This window comes from Lutra lutra, chromosome 9 (genome assembly GCF_902655055.1).
Source record: "Lutra lutra chromosome 9, mLutLut1.2, whole genome shotgun sequence".
NCBI classification, from domain to species: Eukaryota; Metazoa; Chordata; class Mammalia; order Carnivora; family Mustelidae; genus Lutra; species Lutra lutra.
The window spans coordinates 89272809-89288447 of record NC_062286.1 but is presented as its reverse complement, the minus strand read 5'-3'; the positions used below and the strand labels follow the sequence as shown (position 1 = coordinate 89288447).

Genomic DNA, 15639 nt, shown 5'->3' with positions numbered 1-15639 from the left:
AGTTCAGAAATATCAAAGTCTCAGCCTTCAAGGCATTTACAATATAGATGGGAAGATAAAATATATATGTAACAAACTATAACAATGCAATCTGAATGAAGTAACAGAACTAGTATAGTACAGCAGAGATGACTCCACACTACCTTCAAAATCTGGGCTCTAGGGCACCTGGGTGGCTCAGTGGGTTAAGCCGCTGCCTTCGGCTCAGGTCATGATCTCAGGGTCCTGGGATCAAGTCCCGCATCGGGCTCTTTGCTCAGCAGGGAGCCTGCTTCCCTCTCTCCCTCTCCACCTGCCTCTTTGTCTACTTGTGATCTCTCTCTGTCAAATAAATAAATAAAATATTTAAAAAAATAAAATCTGGGCTCTAGTATTAACCCTACCATTAACTCACTTTGTGGCCTTGAATAAAGGTAAATAAAATTACCTCTCTATGCAACTCCTGACCTATAAAATAAAGGAACAGTTTAGTGGACTACTGCAACAGACCCGGAAGTATTGAATACATTAGTTTAGTAGATTCTAACTTTTGCACATATGAAGCCATTTTTTTAATGTTAGGCAAATTTCTTCATCTTCATGTTACCATAATTGTCTTTTCAGTATATGCTAACAAAGAGCATAGACTACAAAAATGCTACCACAAGTCCTATAACATTTAAAAGAATCTGTACTTAATCAACATTTAAATGACAAATAGGAATGCATACAAAACTATGTGTTCCACCTCAAATGTTTCATATGCATATGTATTTTACTTTGCATTCTCTCAAGTCCTTCCCAGCCTTAATACTGTTATCTTACATTCACTTAAAAGATAATCAGGGCATGAGTGGAAAAAAAAGTAAGAGAGGACTGAGAAAGAGAAGTATGGATTCAAAGAAAATACTACAGTAGGAACTCAGCAAGAAGTATAGAGAGTGAAAGATTTCTTGGTAGAAATCTCAAGTGACTGTATCAGTGCCATTAACAGTGAAGTCAGAAGTTGTAAGCTTGGAAAAAAACCATGATAGGAAAAATCAACATCAACATCTATAGTTACCATTAACTGAGCATCTACTATGTTCCTGGCATGATGTCAGATTCTTTAAAAAAATTTTACATGCACATGGTTAAAAAAATCAATACAAAAAGGTATATAGTCAAAAAATTTCCCTCTCATTCTAGATTCTTAAATTCCTTAGATTCCTAGAAACCCTCTCTAGTGGCAATAATTATTAACAGTTTCATTTGTATCTTTCAGAAATGTTTATACTGGCCTTCATATTTAATTCTCACAACTCTCTGATAGGTGGTATTACTTTCTAAATTACGAAAATAAGCCTTAAAGAGGTTAACTGGATAAGGCCATAGAGCCATGAAGGGACAGAATTGGGAATATAACATGGGCCCAAACACCCATGCACACACCCACTCAGAAATAGATGTTCAACTGACTTGAAATAACCAAAAACTGAAACCAAAATGTCCATCAAGGGCTGGTTATATAAGTCATACCACATGTATACTGTGAACTACTATACCATTAAATCTAAAGTTAAAAACTTATGGTAGAGGGGCGCCTGGGTGGCTCAGTGGGTTAAGCCGCTGCCTTCGGCTCAGGTCATGATCTCAGGGTCCTGGGATCGAGCCCCGCATCGGGCTCTCTGCTCAGCAGGGAGCCTGCTTCCTCCTCTCTCTCTGCCTGCCTCTCTGCCTGCTTGTGATCTCTCTCTGTCAAATAAATAAATAAAATCTTTAAAAAACAACAACAACAACAAAAAAAAAACTTATGGTAGATCTAGATATGCTACATAGGAAAACCTTTAATGGGAAAAAAAAAAGGTAAATATAGAGAAAATGCTTCCTCCTCTCTCCCCCAGTGAACTCCAGAGTGGAAATGTCTGACGAAATCAAATAGAAGAGACGATGTCGATATGAGGGGAGATAAAATCGCTATGGGGCAGAATTCACAGTGTGTGGCAGAGGTAGAACAGCCCTTGCTTCTCAAGTATCTTAAAATTGAAGTTTTTGGAAGACAACATGGCAACAGTCCAGCATGTAATGTAGATGACATTCCTGTGGGTGGGAACCCACAGCTTAAAGCATAATTACAAGAAATGTAAAATCGACAAATGGCCTGAGATGTTTTGTCTTCTATTTAAGTGCAACCCTAAGAACATGACCTACGCTGGGGTTTATTTAAATGATTATCTGAAGAACAAACACAACACTATTAAAAATAGAGACTCTTAGAGCAATCTCCCATTATAGATCTGCTTTAGCGGCTGCTTTCTGACCCAGTGGAGGGGCAGAAAGGCCCTCTCTAGGAAGAAAGGAAAGCTCAAGTGCTGTACCCACATTTGCCAAGAGAAAGAGCTGTCCAGAAGATGGTTCAGGGGTCACCACAGAGGAAAGGGATGGGAATGATAATATGTGGAATCCAAAAACAAAAAATGAACAAACAAAACAGAAACAGACTCATAAATACAGAGAACAAACTTGTGTTTGGTTGGGGGGGGGGGAGGGGTCAGGGTGGAGGACCGGGAACAAGGGAGAACCAGGTGAAGGGGATTTAGAGGTACAAACTTCCAGTTCTAAAGTAAGTCAAGGGGATGAAAAGCTCAACAGAGGGAATATAATCAATAATACTGTAATAACATTGAATGGTGACAAATGATAATTGCATTTACTATCATGGTAAGTATTTTGCAATGTATGGAATTGTCTAATCACTATGTTCTATATCTGAAACTAATATAATACTGTATATCAATGATAAAACTTTTTTTTTTTAAATTCAAGACAGCAGTCCTAATCGATTGTTTTCTCTAAGTTTGTAGGCCATGGAACAACCAGAACTGAATGTTATCTTAATTTTCACTTAATTTTCATTGGTTTTCTTAAAAGTGAAGAGCCCAATTTCCTCACCCATACAAAAAGGCATAGAGCACTAAAGGTTTAGGTAGACACTCACTGCTATGACATTTTCCCTTTTCATAACAACACTGGCTACCTTGTCAGGAAAATCCTCAAGGGCAGAAAACTGTTTTTTTTTTTAATAGTGACTTTTCAAGGGTTAGTAAGTCCCACTAAAACTCCCCAAACTAGAAAGCACACAGAATAACAAGCCTTTAATACATATTTTAAGAAAAATCTTTCTATATAGTCTTTTAAAAATATACCAAATATACACTTCCCTCATCATTTAGGATTATGTCATTAACAGCATTTTTCCAAATGTGGTCTCAAAACCCTGGAGGAGGTAGGAGTGATGGAGGTATCTATCTTCCAGACTTTTACAAGAGGTCTGGTAGATCAAAATTCTTTTCATACTACTACTAAGAAGTTCCAAAAAAACCCCTGCTGTGGCCTTTTGCACTGTAGTGGCACTTTCACTGATAACGCAAAAGCAAAGGTGGGTATAAAAGCTGGCCACTAAGTGGTGCAACTGAATTCTTCACCTCTGGGGACTTGCAGGAAAAGAATGCCAACTTCCCTTTTTAATATCCTTGATAAAAATGGTACAGTCACTTTGGAACAGTCCAGCAGTTTCTTAGAAAGTAAAACATGAAATTACCATACAACTCAGAAATTGCACTCTTGAACATTTATCCCAGAGAAAGGAAAATTTGCATCTACATAAAAACCTATCCACAAATGTTCATGGTAGCTTTATTATTAATAGCCCAAACCTGGAAACAGCCTAATGTCCTTCAGCTGGTGAACAGACTGTTCCATACTCACAGCACGGAGTACTACTCAGCCATGATGAGGAACTATGACATGTATAACTTGGAGGCATGTCCAGGGAGTTAAGCTAAATTTTAAAAAAGGCAATCCCAAAAGGTTATATATGTATGAGTCTACTTTATTAATTTTGAAATGACAACATTTTAGAAATGTTGAACAGATGAGTTGTTTCCAGGCTTTAAGAAGGAGGAAGAAAACATGGAGGTGGGTGTGGGTATAACATGGCAACATGAGGGATCCTTGTGATGCTGGAACTCAGTGTTTTATATTTTGACTGTGATGACAGACACATGCACCAACACTTGTGATAAAATTACACAGAACTAAATACACATACACACAGACTACAACTGGGAAATACGAATGAGACTTACGGACTGTATTACTACCAATATCATGATTGTGATATTACTCTACAACTCTGCAAAATATTATTGGGGAAAACTGGGTAAAGGATACACTGGATCTCTCTGAATTATTTTTTTTCCTGAATTATTTCTTATAACTGCATGTGCGTCTATAAAAATTTCAATTAAAGAATGCATACCTATGTGCACAGCAGCATTATTCACAATAGCTAAAACAAAGAAGCAACTCAAGTAACCATCAAAGGATGAATAGATAAGCAAAACAAATGAATGGTATATACATACAATAGGGTATTATTCAGCTCTAAAAAGTAAGGAAATTCTGATATACTACAACATGGATGAACCCTGAACACACTTATGTTAAGTGAATGAAATAAGCCAATCACAGAGAGACAAATACTATGTGATTGATTCCATTTACATAAGTCACCTGGAATAGTCAAAATCAGAGACAGAAACCAGAATAGGAGTTATACCAGGGGCAGGCAGGGACGGAGGAACAGAAAGTTGTTTAATGGGTACAGAGTTTCAGTTTTGCAAGGGGAAAAGAACTCTGGAGATAGATGGATGGTGGATTTAATGGTCATCCAACAATAAGAATTATGAATGTATTTAATGCAAAAGAGGAAGAAAAAAAAAAGGATTGCTAACAGCAAATTCAGGATGGGAATATGATGAGATCTAGCAGGGACACCAGATCAATTCAAGGGTCTTAAAAGGAAATAGTTTATATTCTTTATTTAGATGTAACATTATTCTTTATATCTTGTATCTTAAATTTTGTATCAACTTAATATTTAGTAAAATTTTAAAAACAAAAAAATGTCCTTGATGAAGTAGTACAAATTACTAATGTTATTGTATCTTGACCCTTGACCTTCTTGTTACTTATGATGAAAAGGGAAGTATTCATAAAGCAGTTCAGTTGCATACCAAAGTAAGATGGTTGCCTCCAGGAAAAGCACATGTGTCATTGACTGATGAGTTGAATCAAATGCTTTCTTCATGGTATATCATTTTTACTGGAAATAGTAAGTGATAAACTGTGGTTTTTGGACTCGTATTTGGCAGACATTTCTTGAAACTCAAAAAAGTGAGCCTGTTGATTTGAGGAAAACTACTGACAGTAGTTTCCTGCCAATAATAAAAATCAAACTTTCAAGTGAAATTCAGAATGCTAGGAAACTTGTTCCCCCCGCCTTGAGCTTGACAGGTTCTCAATACTTAACTTTTCTAATAAAATCAGTGGTGATATTAACAAATATTATCAGTGGTATTGTCTAATGAAATGTGTCAGCATTTGGAAGATCTGCCTAACTCTATGAACCAATATTTTCCAAACGACAAGCATATGATGTTACAATGGGTTAACAAGTCCATTCACACTGCAAGACAGACCAATGAATTTTAATGTAACAGAGTGTGAAAAATTCACTGGTAAGGCTTCAAAGTCCACAACCAAACTAATCTTTAAGAAACTACCATTTATGTAGTTTGGGTGGAATAGCAAAGAAGATCCACAATTATCTGCAAAAGCTATTAAAATACTCCTCCCTTTCCAACTGGGTAGGTATTTGTCTAAGACCAGATTTTCTTCACACAGTTCAGTCCGTCAAAACGCCCATCACAACAGACTGAATGCAAAGCATTTAGGACACTCTTAGCTGTACTTCTACTGTGCCAGACATTGAAGAGATTTGCAAAATGTAAAAAACACCACTCGTCGCACTGAATTTTTGTTCAGAAAATACTATTTTCATAAACACGTGTTATGTCTGTTAACATATCATGGATTTACTGTTTCTTTAATGAATGAAATATTTTTAAAGTCTCAGTTTTCACTTCTAATACAGTAAATATGCATAGGCATAACCATCACGAGCAAAAAGTGCTTTTACTTTTTAAAATGGGTGCCAAGACCAAAACGTTTGAGAGCCGCTGGTCTGCATACGTGTTCCAACGGGCAGAAGAGGAATTATTCACTCAACAAACATCTGTTGTGGGGTGCTACTCTAAGCCCTCGAAGCGCTTAGGCGATTCTGGACACGTCACCAGTAACCAGCGGACCTCTCACAGCGGCCGCCAGCCCGGGTCGGAGAGCGCCAAGGGGGTAGCGCGGAAGCGTGGCTGCGGACCGCCCGGCCTCGGGGACGCGGCCCCGCTCTGCGCCGGGCTCCACGGCCGCCGACCGGCTCGGGGGGAGGCCGGAGCGCGCGGAGAGAGGCCGCCCGCCCACGACCGGCACCCGGGCCCGCGGGAAGGCCGGGGAATTGGTTCGCCGCCGACGTGGCGGGGGCCGAGCGCAGCCCAGTCGCGGCGGCGCGCGGCCCTTACCTGTTGGTCATTCCTGCCGCCACGCCCAGCATCTCTCCGCAGTCGGCTGTCCTCCCTCTGCACGTCGGCCGCTGGCCCCGCTGCGACCGCCGTCTCCTCCCTCGCGCTGCGGCCGGCTACGGGCGGGCGGGTCGCGAGCAGGAAGGGGAGGCCAGCAAGGGGCGGAGAGGCCGCCGCCGCCTCCCGCCCTCAGCCGGCAAATCGCTAAGCGCGCCGCGCGGGGGCGCGCGCGGGACAGGGGCGAGGCAAGGTGGGCGCGGGGGAAGAGCTACCGGCGGGGGAAACCCTGCCTTGGCCCCGCCCTGTCCCCGCCCCTCCTCCTGCGTGCCCTCTGCCCCGCCCCTCCCTAGCCTCAGCACAGTCTCTGGCGCAGATAGGCAACCCCCTATTCAATGCCCCATCCCCATCTGGCCCAGCCCCTACCCCGCCCCCGCGTCTCTGCCCCGCCCAGTCCCCCCACCAGCCCCGCCCAGCCCCCCTAATACGGCCTCGGCCCCGCCCCCTCGTGGTTTCGCCCCCTCCCCCGCACCCCCCCAACTCCCGCACGCTTCAAAGACCATACCCTGGGGGCGGGGACAAAGGCTCCACTGCGAGGCGGAGGTTCCCCCGGAACCCAGGGCTTGGCTTGCGGCGGGTATATCGCGACTGGCCTTTGCCGCTCCTTTTGGGTGACTGCGTCGCACGCCGCGAGCGGAGGGAGCAGCAAATTTTTTCCTTCTCCGCGACACCTCTGATTCGACAAGGCTGATGGACCGCATGGCTCTGCCAGAAGACTCTGGGCCCAAGGTGTTGGGATTCCACCCTATCTGGGTGAGGGGCCTCTTCTTTAGAGGGTGGAGTCAGCACCCGGGACTCGGAGGGAGCCTTGTCTGCTCTGGCCGGGATTGAATCCCGGTACACAAAGCCCGGCACGTTCGGGGGATCTCCATAGGATACCGCTTACTGATTGTGAATTTGGAAAAGTGAACCTTTTTTTGAGAGACTTTGATCTTGTCTCCTCATTGTTTCTTTCCTTACCCATTACCTCTAACAAAACCTGAAATCTGCCAGGAATGAAATATAGGTTATTTATACTGAGCATAAATATAAATGATCTCTTCAAGATATCAGAATTTGTAACTAAATGTACTTTATAATTATAGAATGAAAACTGTGTCCCACCGTCTATATCTGCGCGGGGTGGACACTGCGTGCCTTTGATATCCTTATAACAAAATTAATTCTAAACCGAGCAAATGTTTACATGTAAAAAAAAAAAGGCATATACAAATATTAGAAGAAAACACGGAAGAAAAAAATTAAGATTGCTGTGGAGAGATACTTTCCAAATAGGATATAAACCCTAGAAATCGTAAAATTAAAGATTAATAAATGTAACCAAATAGCAATATTAGAATTTTTGCATAGCAAACAAATATGGCAAATAACAACTAAAAAAGGTCTGATTTCTTCATTACAACAGGAGTCAGTAAGAAAAAGTTCAGCCACTCAGAGAAACATACAAGGTACATACACAGGTTTCCACAGAAAAAGAAAAATAAGAATGAGTTTTAAAGTACAAGGTGCCCAATTCATAAATAAATTTTTTAAATACCATCTTCACATAAAGGCAAAGATTAGTTTGACATGTTATTTTGATGAGAATATAGGGAACACAGGCACTTTGATATACTGTTGATGGGAGAGTAGATCTACACAATTTTTACTGAGGACAAGTGAAGACTAGCTATCATAATGTAAAATTCAGCTCAGTTGACCCAGAAAAATCCACATTTTGGAGTTTATCTTTACAGATGTATTATGTGTACATAAAAAAGATGTACAAGTTTTAAAGATACCTGGGAAACTAATTATAAACTAAGTGATGTAATGACTGAGATTTCCTTTAAAATAAAATGTGGGGATGGGAGATCTAGGTAGGAGTGTCAGTGAAACAAAATTGGCCAGAAACTGATGACTGTTTCGGTGGCTCATTGGTACATGGAATTCTTCATATTAGTTTGCCTACTTTAGTGTATATTTGAAATTCCATAATGAAAAGGTTTTTTTTTAATTTAATTTTATTTTTTCAGTGTTCCAAGATTCATTGTTTATGTACCACACCCAGCACTCCATGCAATAGATGCCCTCCTTAATACCCATCACCAGGCTCACCTAAACCCCCACCCCACACCCCTCCAAAACCCTCAGTTTGTTTCTCAGAGTCCACAGTTTCCCATGGTTTGTTTCCCCCTCTGATTTCCCCCAATCCACTTTTCCATGAAAAGGTTTTTTAAATGGAAACCGGAAAATTGTAAAATGAGAGCCATTGCAGTTTTGTTTTTAGGAGCAAGTGAGACAGTTCATTTAATCAGGATATTAAATAAATTATAGTTTCCATATATAATGCTATGCAGCTGCTAAAAAAAATGAGAATGGCTAACAAGTATATGAAAAGATTCTTAACATCGTTAATCATTAAGGAAATGCACATCAAAACCACAATGAAATACCACTTCACCCCCATTAGGATGACTACTATTAACAAGTGTTGGTGGGGTTATGGAGAAGTTAGAAACCTGTGCACTGTTGCTAGGAATGCAAAATGGTGTAGCCACTGCAGAAAACTGTAGGGTGGTTCATCAAAAAATTAAAAATAGAATTATCCCACGATCCAGCAATACCACTTCTGGGTATATATATCCAGGAGAATTTAAAGCGGGATCTCAAAGAGATATCTGTACACCTGTGTTCACAGCATTATTCACAATAGTCAAAAGGTGGATACAACCCAAGTGTCCATTGCAGGATGAGTGCATAAACAAAATGGGTGCATACACACAATGAAGTATTCGTTATAAAAAGGAAGAAAATTCTGACACATGATACAACATGAATGAACCTTGAGGACATTAAGCTTAGGGAAATAAACAGACACAAAAAGACAAATACTGTATGAGTCCACTTATGTGGGGTACCTAGAGTGGTCAAAGTTATGGAAACAGAATAGAATGGTGGACGTCAGGGGTTGAAAGAGGAGAATGGGGAGTTAGCGACTAATAGGTACAACCTTTCAGTTTTGTAAGATGAAAAATTCTGGAGGTTGGTTGCACAACCATGTGAATATACTTAACACTACTGAACTGCACATTTCAAACTGAATAAGCTGGTAAATTTTATGTCATGTGTCTTTTACCACAATTAACAAAATAAAGATAAGGCTGATGATTTGCAGTAATAAAGAATGATCTCCATGACATAATTTAAGTAAGGAAATAAAGCAAGGGAGAAAAATTTGTTCACTATGCTATCATAACACACACCCACTTACTTTATCTATAGAAGTATCTGGAATGATAAGATATACAAGAAACATAACAGGAATTAAATGTGTAGAAGGACTAGGGATTAGGAGCAAGAGGAGAACATGCACACAATCTATATTTCCTTAATGGAGTATTATATATCCATCAAAATTTTGTTATAAGACTGTAGCAATATGAGAAAATATGCACTATGATTAATCGTATGGGATAAGTTAAAAACTTTATATATAGTGTGTGACTTATAAGTCGGTGAGAATGCTTAGAAGTTGTATTTTGTTTGAAAAACAATCTGTGATGTTTTTCTACATTTCTGTTTTTCAAGAAAATTATATGTATTGATTTTTGGAGGGAAAAAGAAACATCAAAAAATTTAGAGGCTTTATTTTGTCTTGATCTCTCATCTCCTGACAACGTTTATCTCTCACTTCTTTTTGAACAATTTTTAGATGTGTATGATCCAATAATTAATCTTTTACTTCATCTTTTTTAAAAATTTGATTTGTGATGATCTTGGGGGGGGGATTTTATTTATTTATTTGACAGAGAGAGAGAGAGAGAGACCGTGAGAGAGGGAATAGAAGCAGTGGAGGAGGGAAAGGGAGAAGCAGGCTTCCTGCGGAGTGGGAAACCTTACGCAGGGCTGGGAGCCAGATGCGGGGCTGGGAGCCAGCAGTGGGGTTGGGAGCCAGAAGCGGGCCTCGATCCCAGGACGCTGGGATCATGACCTGAGCCTAAGGCAGACAGATACCCAACAACTGAGCCACCCAGGCGCCCTCTTTTACTTCATCTTTTTTTTTTTTTTTAAGATTTTATTTATTTGACAGAGAAAGCGAGAGAGCACAAGCAGGCAGTGCAGCAGAAGCAGAGGGAGAAGCAGGCTCCTCACTGAGCAGCGAGCCCAACGTGGGCCTCCATCCCAGGACCTTGAGATCATGACCTGAGCTGAAAGCAGACGCTTAACAACTGAGCCACCCAAGCACCCCTCTTTTACTTCATCTTTAAAAAGAGAATCAATTGCCTTGTTTAATTGTTGCTATGCTTCTATTTCATAAAGCAGATTCCTTTATACACTACCTTGCTTCCAGCATGCTGTAGTTTGTGATCTTGCTGTCATGCCAAGATACTTGGCTAAAAAGTATGGCTTCTTCTTGGTTTCTAGTTGGTAGTTTTAAAGTAGTAGCTCATTTTTGTCATAGTTATCCTGTCTGTGGAATGTACTGTATGGGGGAGACTGCTTTCACGGTTGACCAGTGTCTGTCACGAAGACATGGAAAAAATATTGTCTGTAGGTCTTGAATAGTAAATTAATTTTTTTATTTCCCATTTCTACAGTTTCCCAGGATGAAAATACAGATGTCCCCATGACTGCTTCATTCAATTTTGTTCTTTCCTTACCCAGCCTTCAAAATGAAATTTGGTATTTTTAAGTTTGTGTATTATATGTATGTGTATGTATATATATATATATATATGTATATATATATATATACACACACACACACACACACAAATCACATTTTTTTGCAAGTATTTTGAAGGTTGTGTTCACAATAAACACTTATTTAATATGGTTTCTTTTTTTCCACCTTCATTAATTTTCAACAGATAACTGTATAATAAGAGGACAGGGAAAAGGGCATTTATTTGTTCCAAAATAGTGGATTATCAACCACCATACTGCTTTCTGTGTCTATGAATTTGGTCATTCTAGGTGCTTCATATAAGTAGAATCATACAGTTTTCTTCCTTCCTCCCTTCCTTTCGTTCTTTCTCCTTTCCTTCCTTCCTTCCTTCCTTCTTTCCTTCCTGCCTTCCTTCCACCCACGTAAACGTAGGCTCTATGTCCAATGTGGGGCTTGAACTCATAGCCCCAAGATCAAGAGTTGAATGCTTGGGGTGTCTGGGTGGCTCAGGCATTAAGCATCTGCCTTTGGCTCAGGTTATGATCCCAGAGTCCTGGCATTGAGCCCTGCATCAGGCTTCCTGCTCAGCGGGATGCCTGCTTCTCCCTCTCCCACTTCCCCTGCTTGTGTTCCCTCTCTCAAAGTTGTGTGTGTGTGTCCCTCTCTGTCAAATAAATAAATGAAAAAAAAAAAAAAAAGCGAAAAAAAAAAAAAAAAAGAGTTGAACGCTCTACTGACTAAGCCAGCCAGGTGCCCCCAGTGTCTGTCCTTTTGTGACTGGCTTATTTCATTTAGTTTAATAACATCCTTAAGTCCATCCACTCTGTGGCATGTGTTAGAACTTTCTTCCTTGTTAAGGCTGAATAATATTCTATTGTATAGCATATATCACAGTTTTAGAGCTGGTATTTCTACACACTGTGAAATACCAAAGTTACATATACATGTGGGGCTCATTATATTCTGAGCTCATTATCCTAGTCTGTTATTCAATTGGTCTATCTTTGTGACCTCTCTTAACTATTTGGTGTTGTGTAATTGTTGATATTTGTTAGGGAAAGTCCCTGGTTCTTGATTTTCTTTTTCAGAAGTTCCATGCCTATTGCCCTTTCCTGTCCTACGTACATTTTACAATCATTTTATCAAGTGCCAAAAAGATCCTATTGCATTTTGGTTGAAATTGTTTTGAATCTATAGATTAATCTGGAAAGAACTGACATCTTTATGATACTGCCGTTCTCTACTCACAAATCTGGGTCTTTCTATTTACTTAAGTCTTTAAACTATATTTTAGTAACCTTTGTGACTTTCTTTTCTTTTTTTTTAAAGATTTTATTTATTTATTTGAGAGAGAGCATGAGCAAGGAGAAGGTCAGAGGGAGAAGCAGACTCTCCTTGGAGCTGGGAGCCCAATGCGGGACTCAATCCCAGAACTCCAGGATCATGACCTGAGCCGAAGGCAGTCGTCCCAACCAACTGAGCCACCCAGGCATCCCTGTGACTTTCTTTCTAAGGGTGTTGCATTTGTTACATTTATTCCTAGTACTTGCTATTCTCTGGTTCACAATGGTGTCTTCCAGTTGTTTTTTCATAGTACAATGAAATATATTAATCTTGTAATCAGCCCACTTGCCAGGCCCTTCTATTTTTTTGAATACTTGATCCATAGTTTGTGTGTTTTAAATGTTAGCCATCATATCAGCTGCAAATAATAAATTTTATTTTTTCTTTTACAGATCTTATGCCTATAATTTCTCTTATTTTCTTGTACTATATAGGGCTTTCAACACCACATGAAATCGAAGTCATTAAAGGGAGCATCGTGATATCTGTTCTGATTTTAAAATGAATGATTCTATCAGTACCCAATTAGAATGACTTTTTTCCCTCATTTTTCATACACAGTTTTTCTTTGTATAAGAATTTTTTCTTCTATTTTTAATTTACTAAGTTTATATTAATATATGTTGCATTTGGTCAAATGCCTTTTTTTTCTTTTTCTCCATTAATGTCATAAATTATATTTATGGATTTTCTAATATTAAACTATCTTGCATATATAGGACAAACGCAACTTAATGGTGTATCATCTTCTTTTATATATAGTTGGAATGAATTTGTTAATTGAGTTTTGTTTCAGAATTTTTAGAACTACAGTTGAACCTTGAGCAATGCGGGGATTAGGGGCTCAGACCTCCCACACAGGTGAAAATCTTCAGATAACTTTTGACTCCCCCAAAACTTAACTACTAATAGCCTATTGTTGAATAGAAACCTTACTGATAAGGTTTTAGAGCTTTTGCCTTTAAGTTTAAAATTTTTGTTTACATAGACATTTAAAATTTTTATTTCATAAAATTTTTAATCTTTCTTTTATGGATCTCTTCCCCTTTTGCTTTTATGAGTAGAAAGTTATTACCTACCCATTGATTATGTAAATTGTCATTAACACTCAAATGAGGTATTTTTAATTTTTTTTATTGCAGTATAATTAACAGTGTTGTATTAGTTTCAGTGGACAATGTAATGGTTCAAGGATTCTACATATTACTCAGTGCTCACCATGACAAGTGTACTCACCATCTATCACCAAACAACATTATTACAATCTTACTGACTATTCCCTATGCTGCAGCTTTCATCTCTGTGACTTATTTATTTTGTAACTAGAAATCTGTACTTCTTATTCCCCTTTATCTCTCTCACCACCCATACACCTCCCCTCTGGCATCCACCTATTTGTTCTCTGACTTTTAAGAGTCTGTTTTTTGTTTGTTTGTGACTTTTTAATTTACTTTGTTTCATAATATCGCATATGAGTGAAATTATATGGTATAACTTTAGGTCCATCCAGGTTGTCGTACCTGGCAATATCCCATTCTTTTTTATGGCTAAGTAATATTCCATTGTGTATGTGTGTGTGTGTGTGTGTGTGTGTGTGTGTACACACACACATACAATTCCACTGTGCCATATATACCACATATTCTTTCTTTATCCATTCATCTATTGATGACTACTTGGGTTGCTTTTATATCTTGGTTATTATACATCATGCTGTAATAAACATAGGGATACACATATCTTTTTGAATTAGTGTTTTCATTTCCTTTGGGTAAATACCCAAGAGGAGAATTACTACATCATATGGTAGTTCTCTTTTTAATTTTCTGATGAACCTCCATACTGTTTTCCACAGTGCTGCACCAATTTGCATTCCCACCAATAGTACAAGAGCGTTCCTGCTTCTCCACAACCTTGCCAACACTTGTTATTTTAAATAAAATTCTCACATTTAGTGTTAAAAAATTTCTACTCCAACAAAATTTCTTATTGCTAATTATTTAAAACCACTGTTACGAACTTACTGAAGAAATGACCTTCCCCCATTCTTTCAAACACGGGATTTCTGCTAAAGTGTAATATACAACTGAAGTGTAGTGTGCAACTAAGTTAATGTACTTATTCTCTTAGGGGAGTAATAAGAAGCTCTTTGAACTTCCTACTATTCATCTAATGCTTCAAGAATTAAAAAGGACAACACATCCAGAGCATGTATTAACCTAAATTCAACTTTGTTCAGTTTGGGTTTGACAAAATGCAGCTCCCTGGCCTTCAATGCAACCCATTAGACTGGCTTATTATTATTTTATGTATATGATATGTGTGTTGCTTATTTTGTAAGATTGTAAAAATTACCAAAGTAACTAAAAGTCTACCAAGTAAAGTTATCAGTAGCATCATTTATCATGAAAAGTAGATTTTTTAAAAAAGATTTTATTTATTTATTTGACAGAGATCACAAGTAGGCAGAGAGGTGGGGGGGCGGGGGGAGCAGGCTCCCTGCTGAGCGGAGAGCCTCATGTGGGGCTTGATCCCAGGACCCTGGGATCATGACCTGAGCCGAAGGCAGAGGCTTAACCCACTGAGCCACCCAGGCGCCTCTTGATTTTTTTTTAACTTTTAAAATGAAATCTATAGAAGCTGTGGAATTTTTGGACTGATTCAATTCAACTTAGTAAGTATTAAGTTGAACTGAATCAGTAGTAGTACTTAGTAAGTACTACTAATGTAGAAAATGGAATTTCCAGAATTAATGACAGTAGGGTTACTTTTTGTAAGAGTGTTATAGGAAATTTTTTTTTTTTTAAGGTTTTATTTATTTATTTGACAGAGAGATCATAAGCAGGCAGAGAGGCAGGCAGAGAGAGAGGAGGAAGCAGGCTCCCCGCCGAGCAGAGAGCCCGATGCGGGGCCCGATCCCAGGACCCCGAGATCATGACCTGAGCCGAAGGCAGCGGCTTAACCCACTGAGCCACCCAGGCGCCCCAATAGGAAATTTTTTAAAATTATGTGATTATTTGGAATAAAATTGGTGTTTGTGTGGGAAAGAGGATTAGATCATGTTGTCATTCTTTCTTAATATATTAGCAATTTCCCCTTTCAGAAGCAAAAGTCCATAACTTTTAACTTGCCATCTTCATATCATAACTT

General features: G+C 39.1%; 1 protein-coding gene across 2 annotated transcripts in view; it reads right to left on the bottom strand.

Annotated features, from left to right (window-relative positions):
* Window positions 1-6634, bottom strand: part of LIMS1 (LIM zinc finger domain containing 1) — a 145230-nt gene extending 138596 nt beyond the window's left edge. Inside the window, exon 1 of one of the 2 annotated variants that reach the window (XM_047745303.1) lies at window positions 6438-6634. Coding sequence is in view for 1 of the 2 variants with exons in the window: in XM_047745301.1 (XP_047601257.1) it covers window positions 6438-6469 (32 nt within the window). In the remaining variant the exon portion in view is untranslated. The remainder of the gene's footprint in view (window positions 1-6437) is intronic. The other variant, XM_047745301.1, reaches the window with a different exon arrangement.
* Between the last annotated feature and the right edge of the window lie 9005 nt (window positions 6635-15639).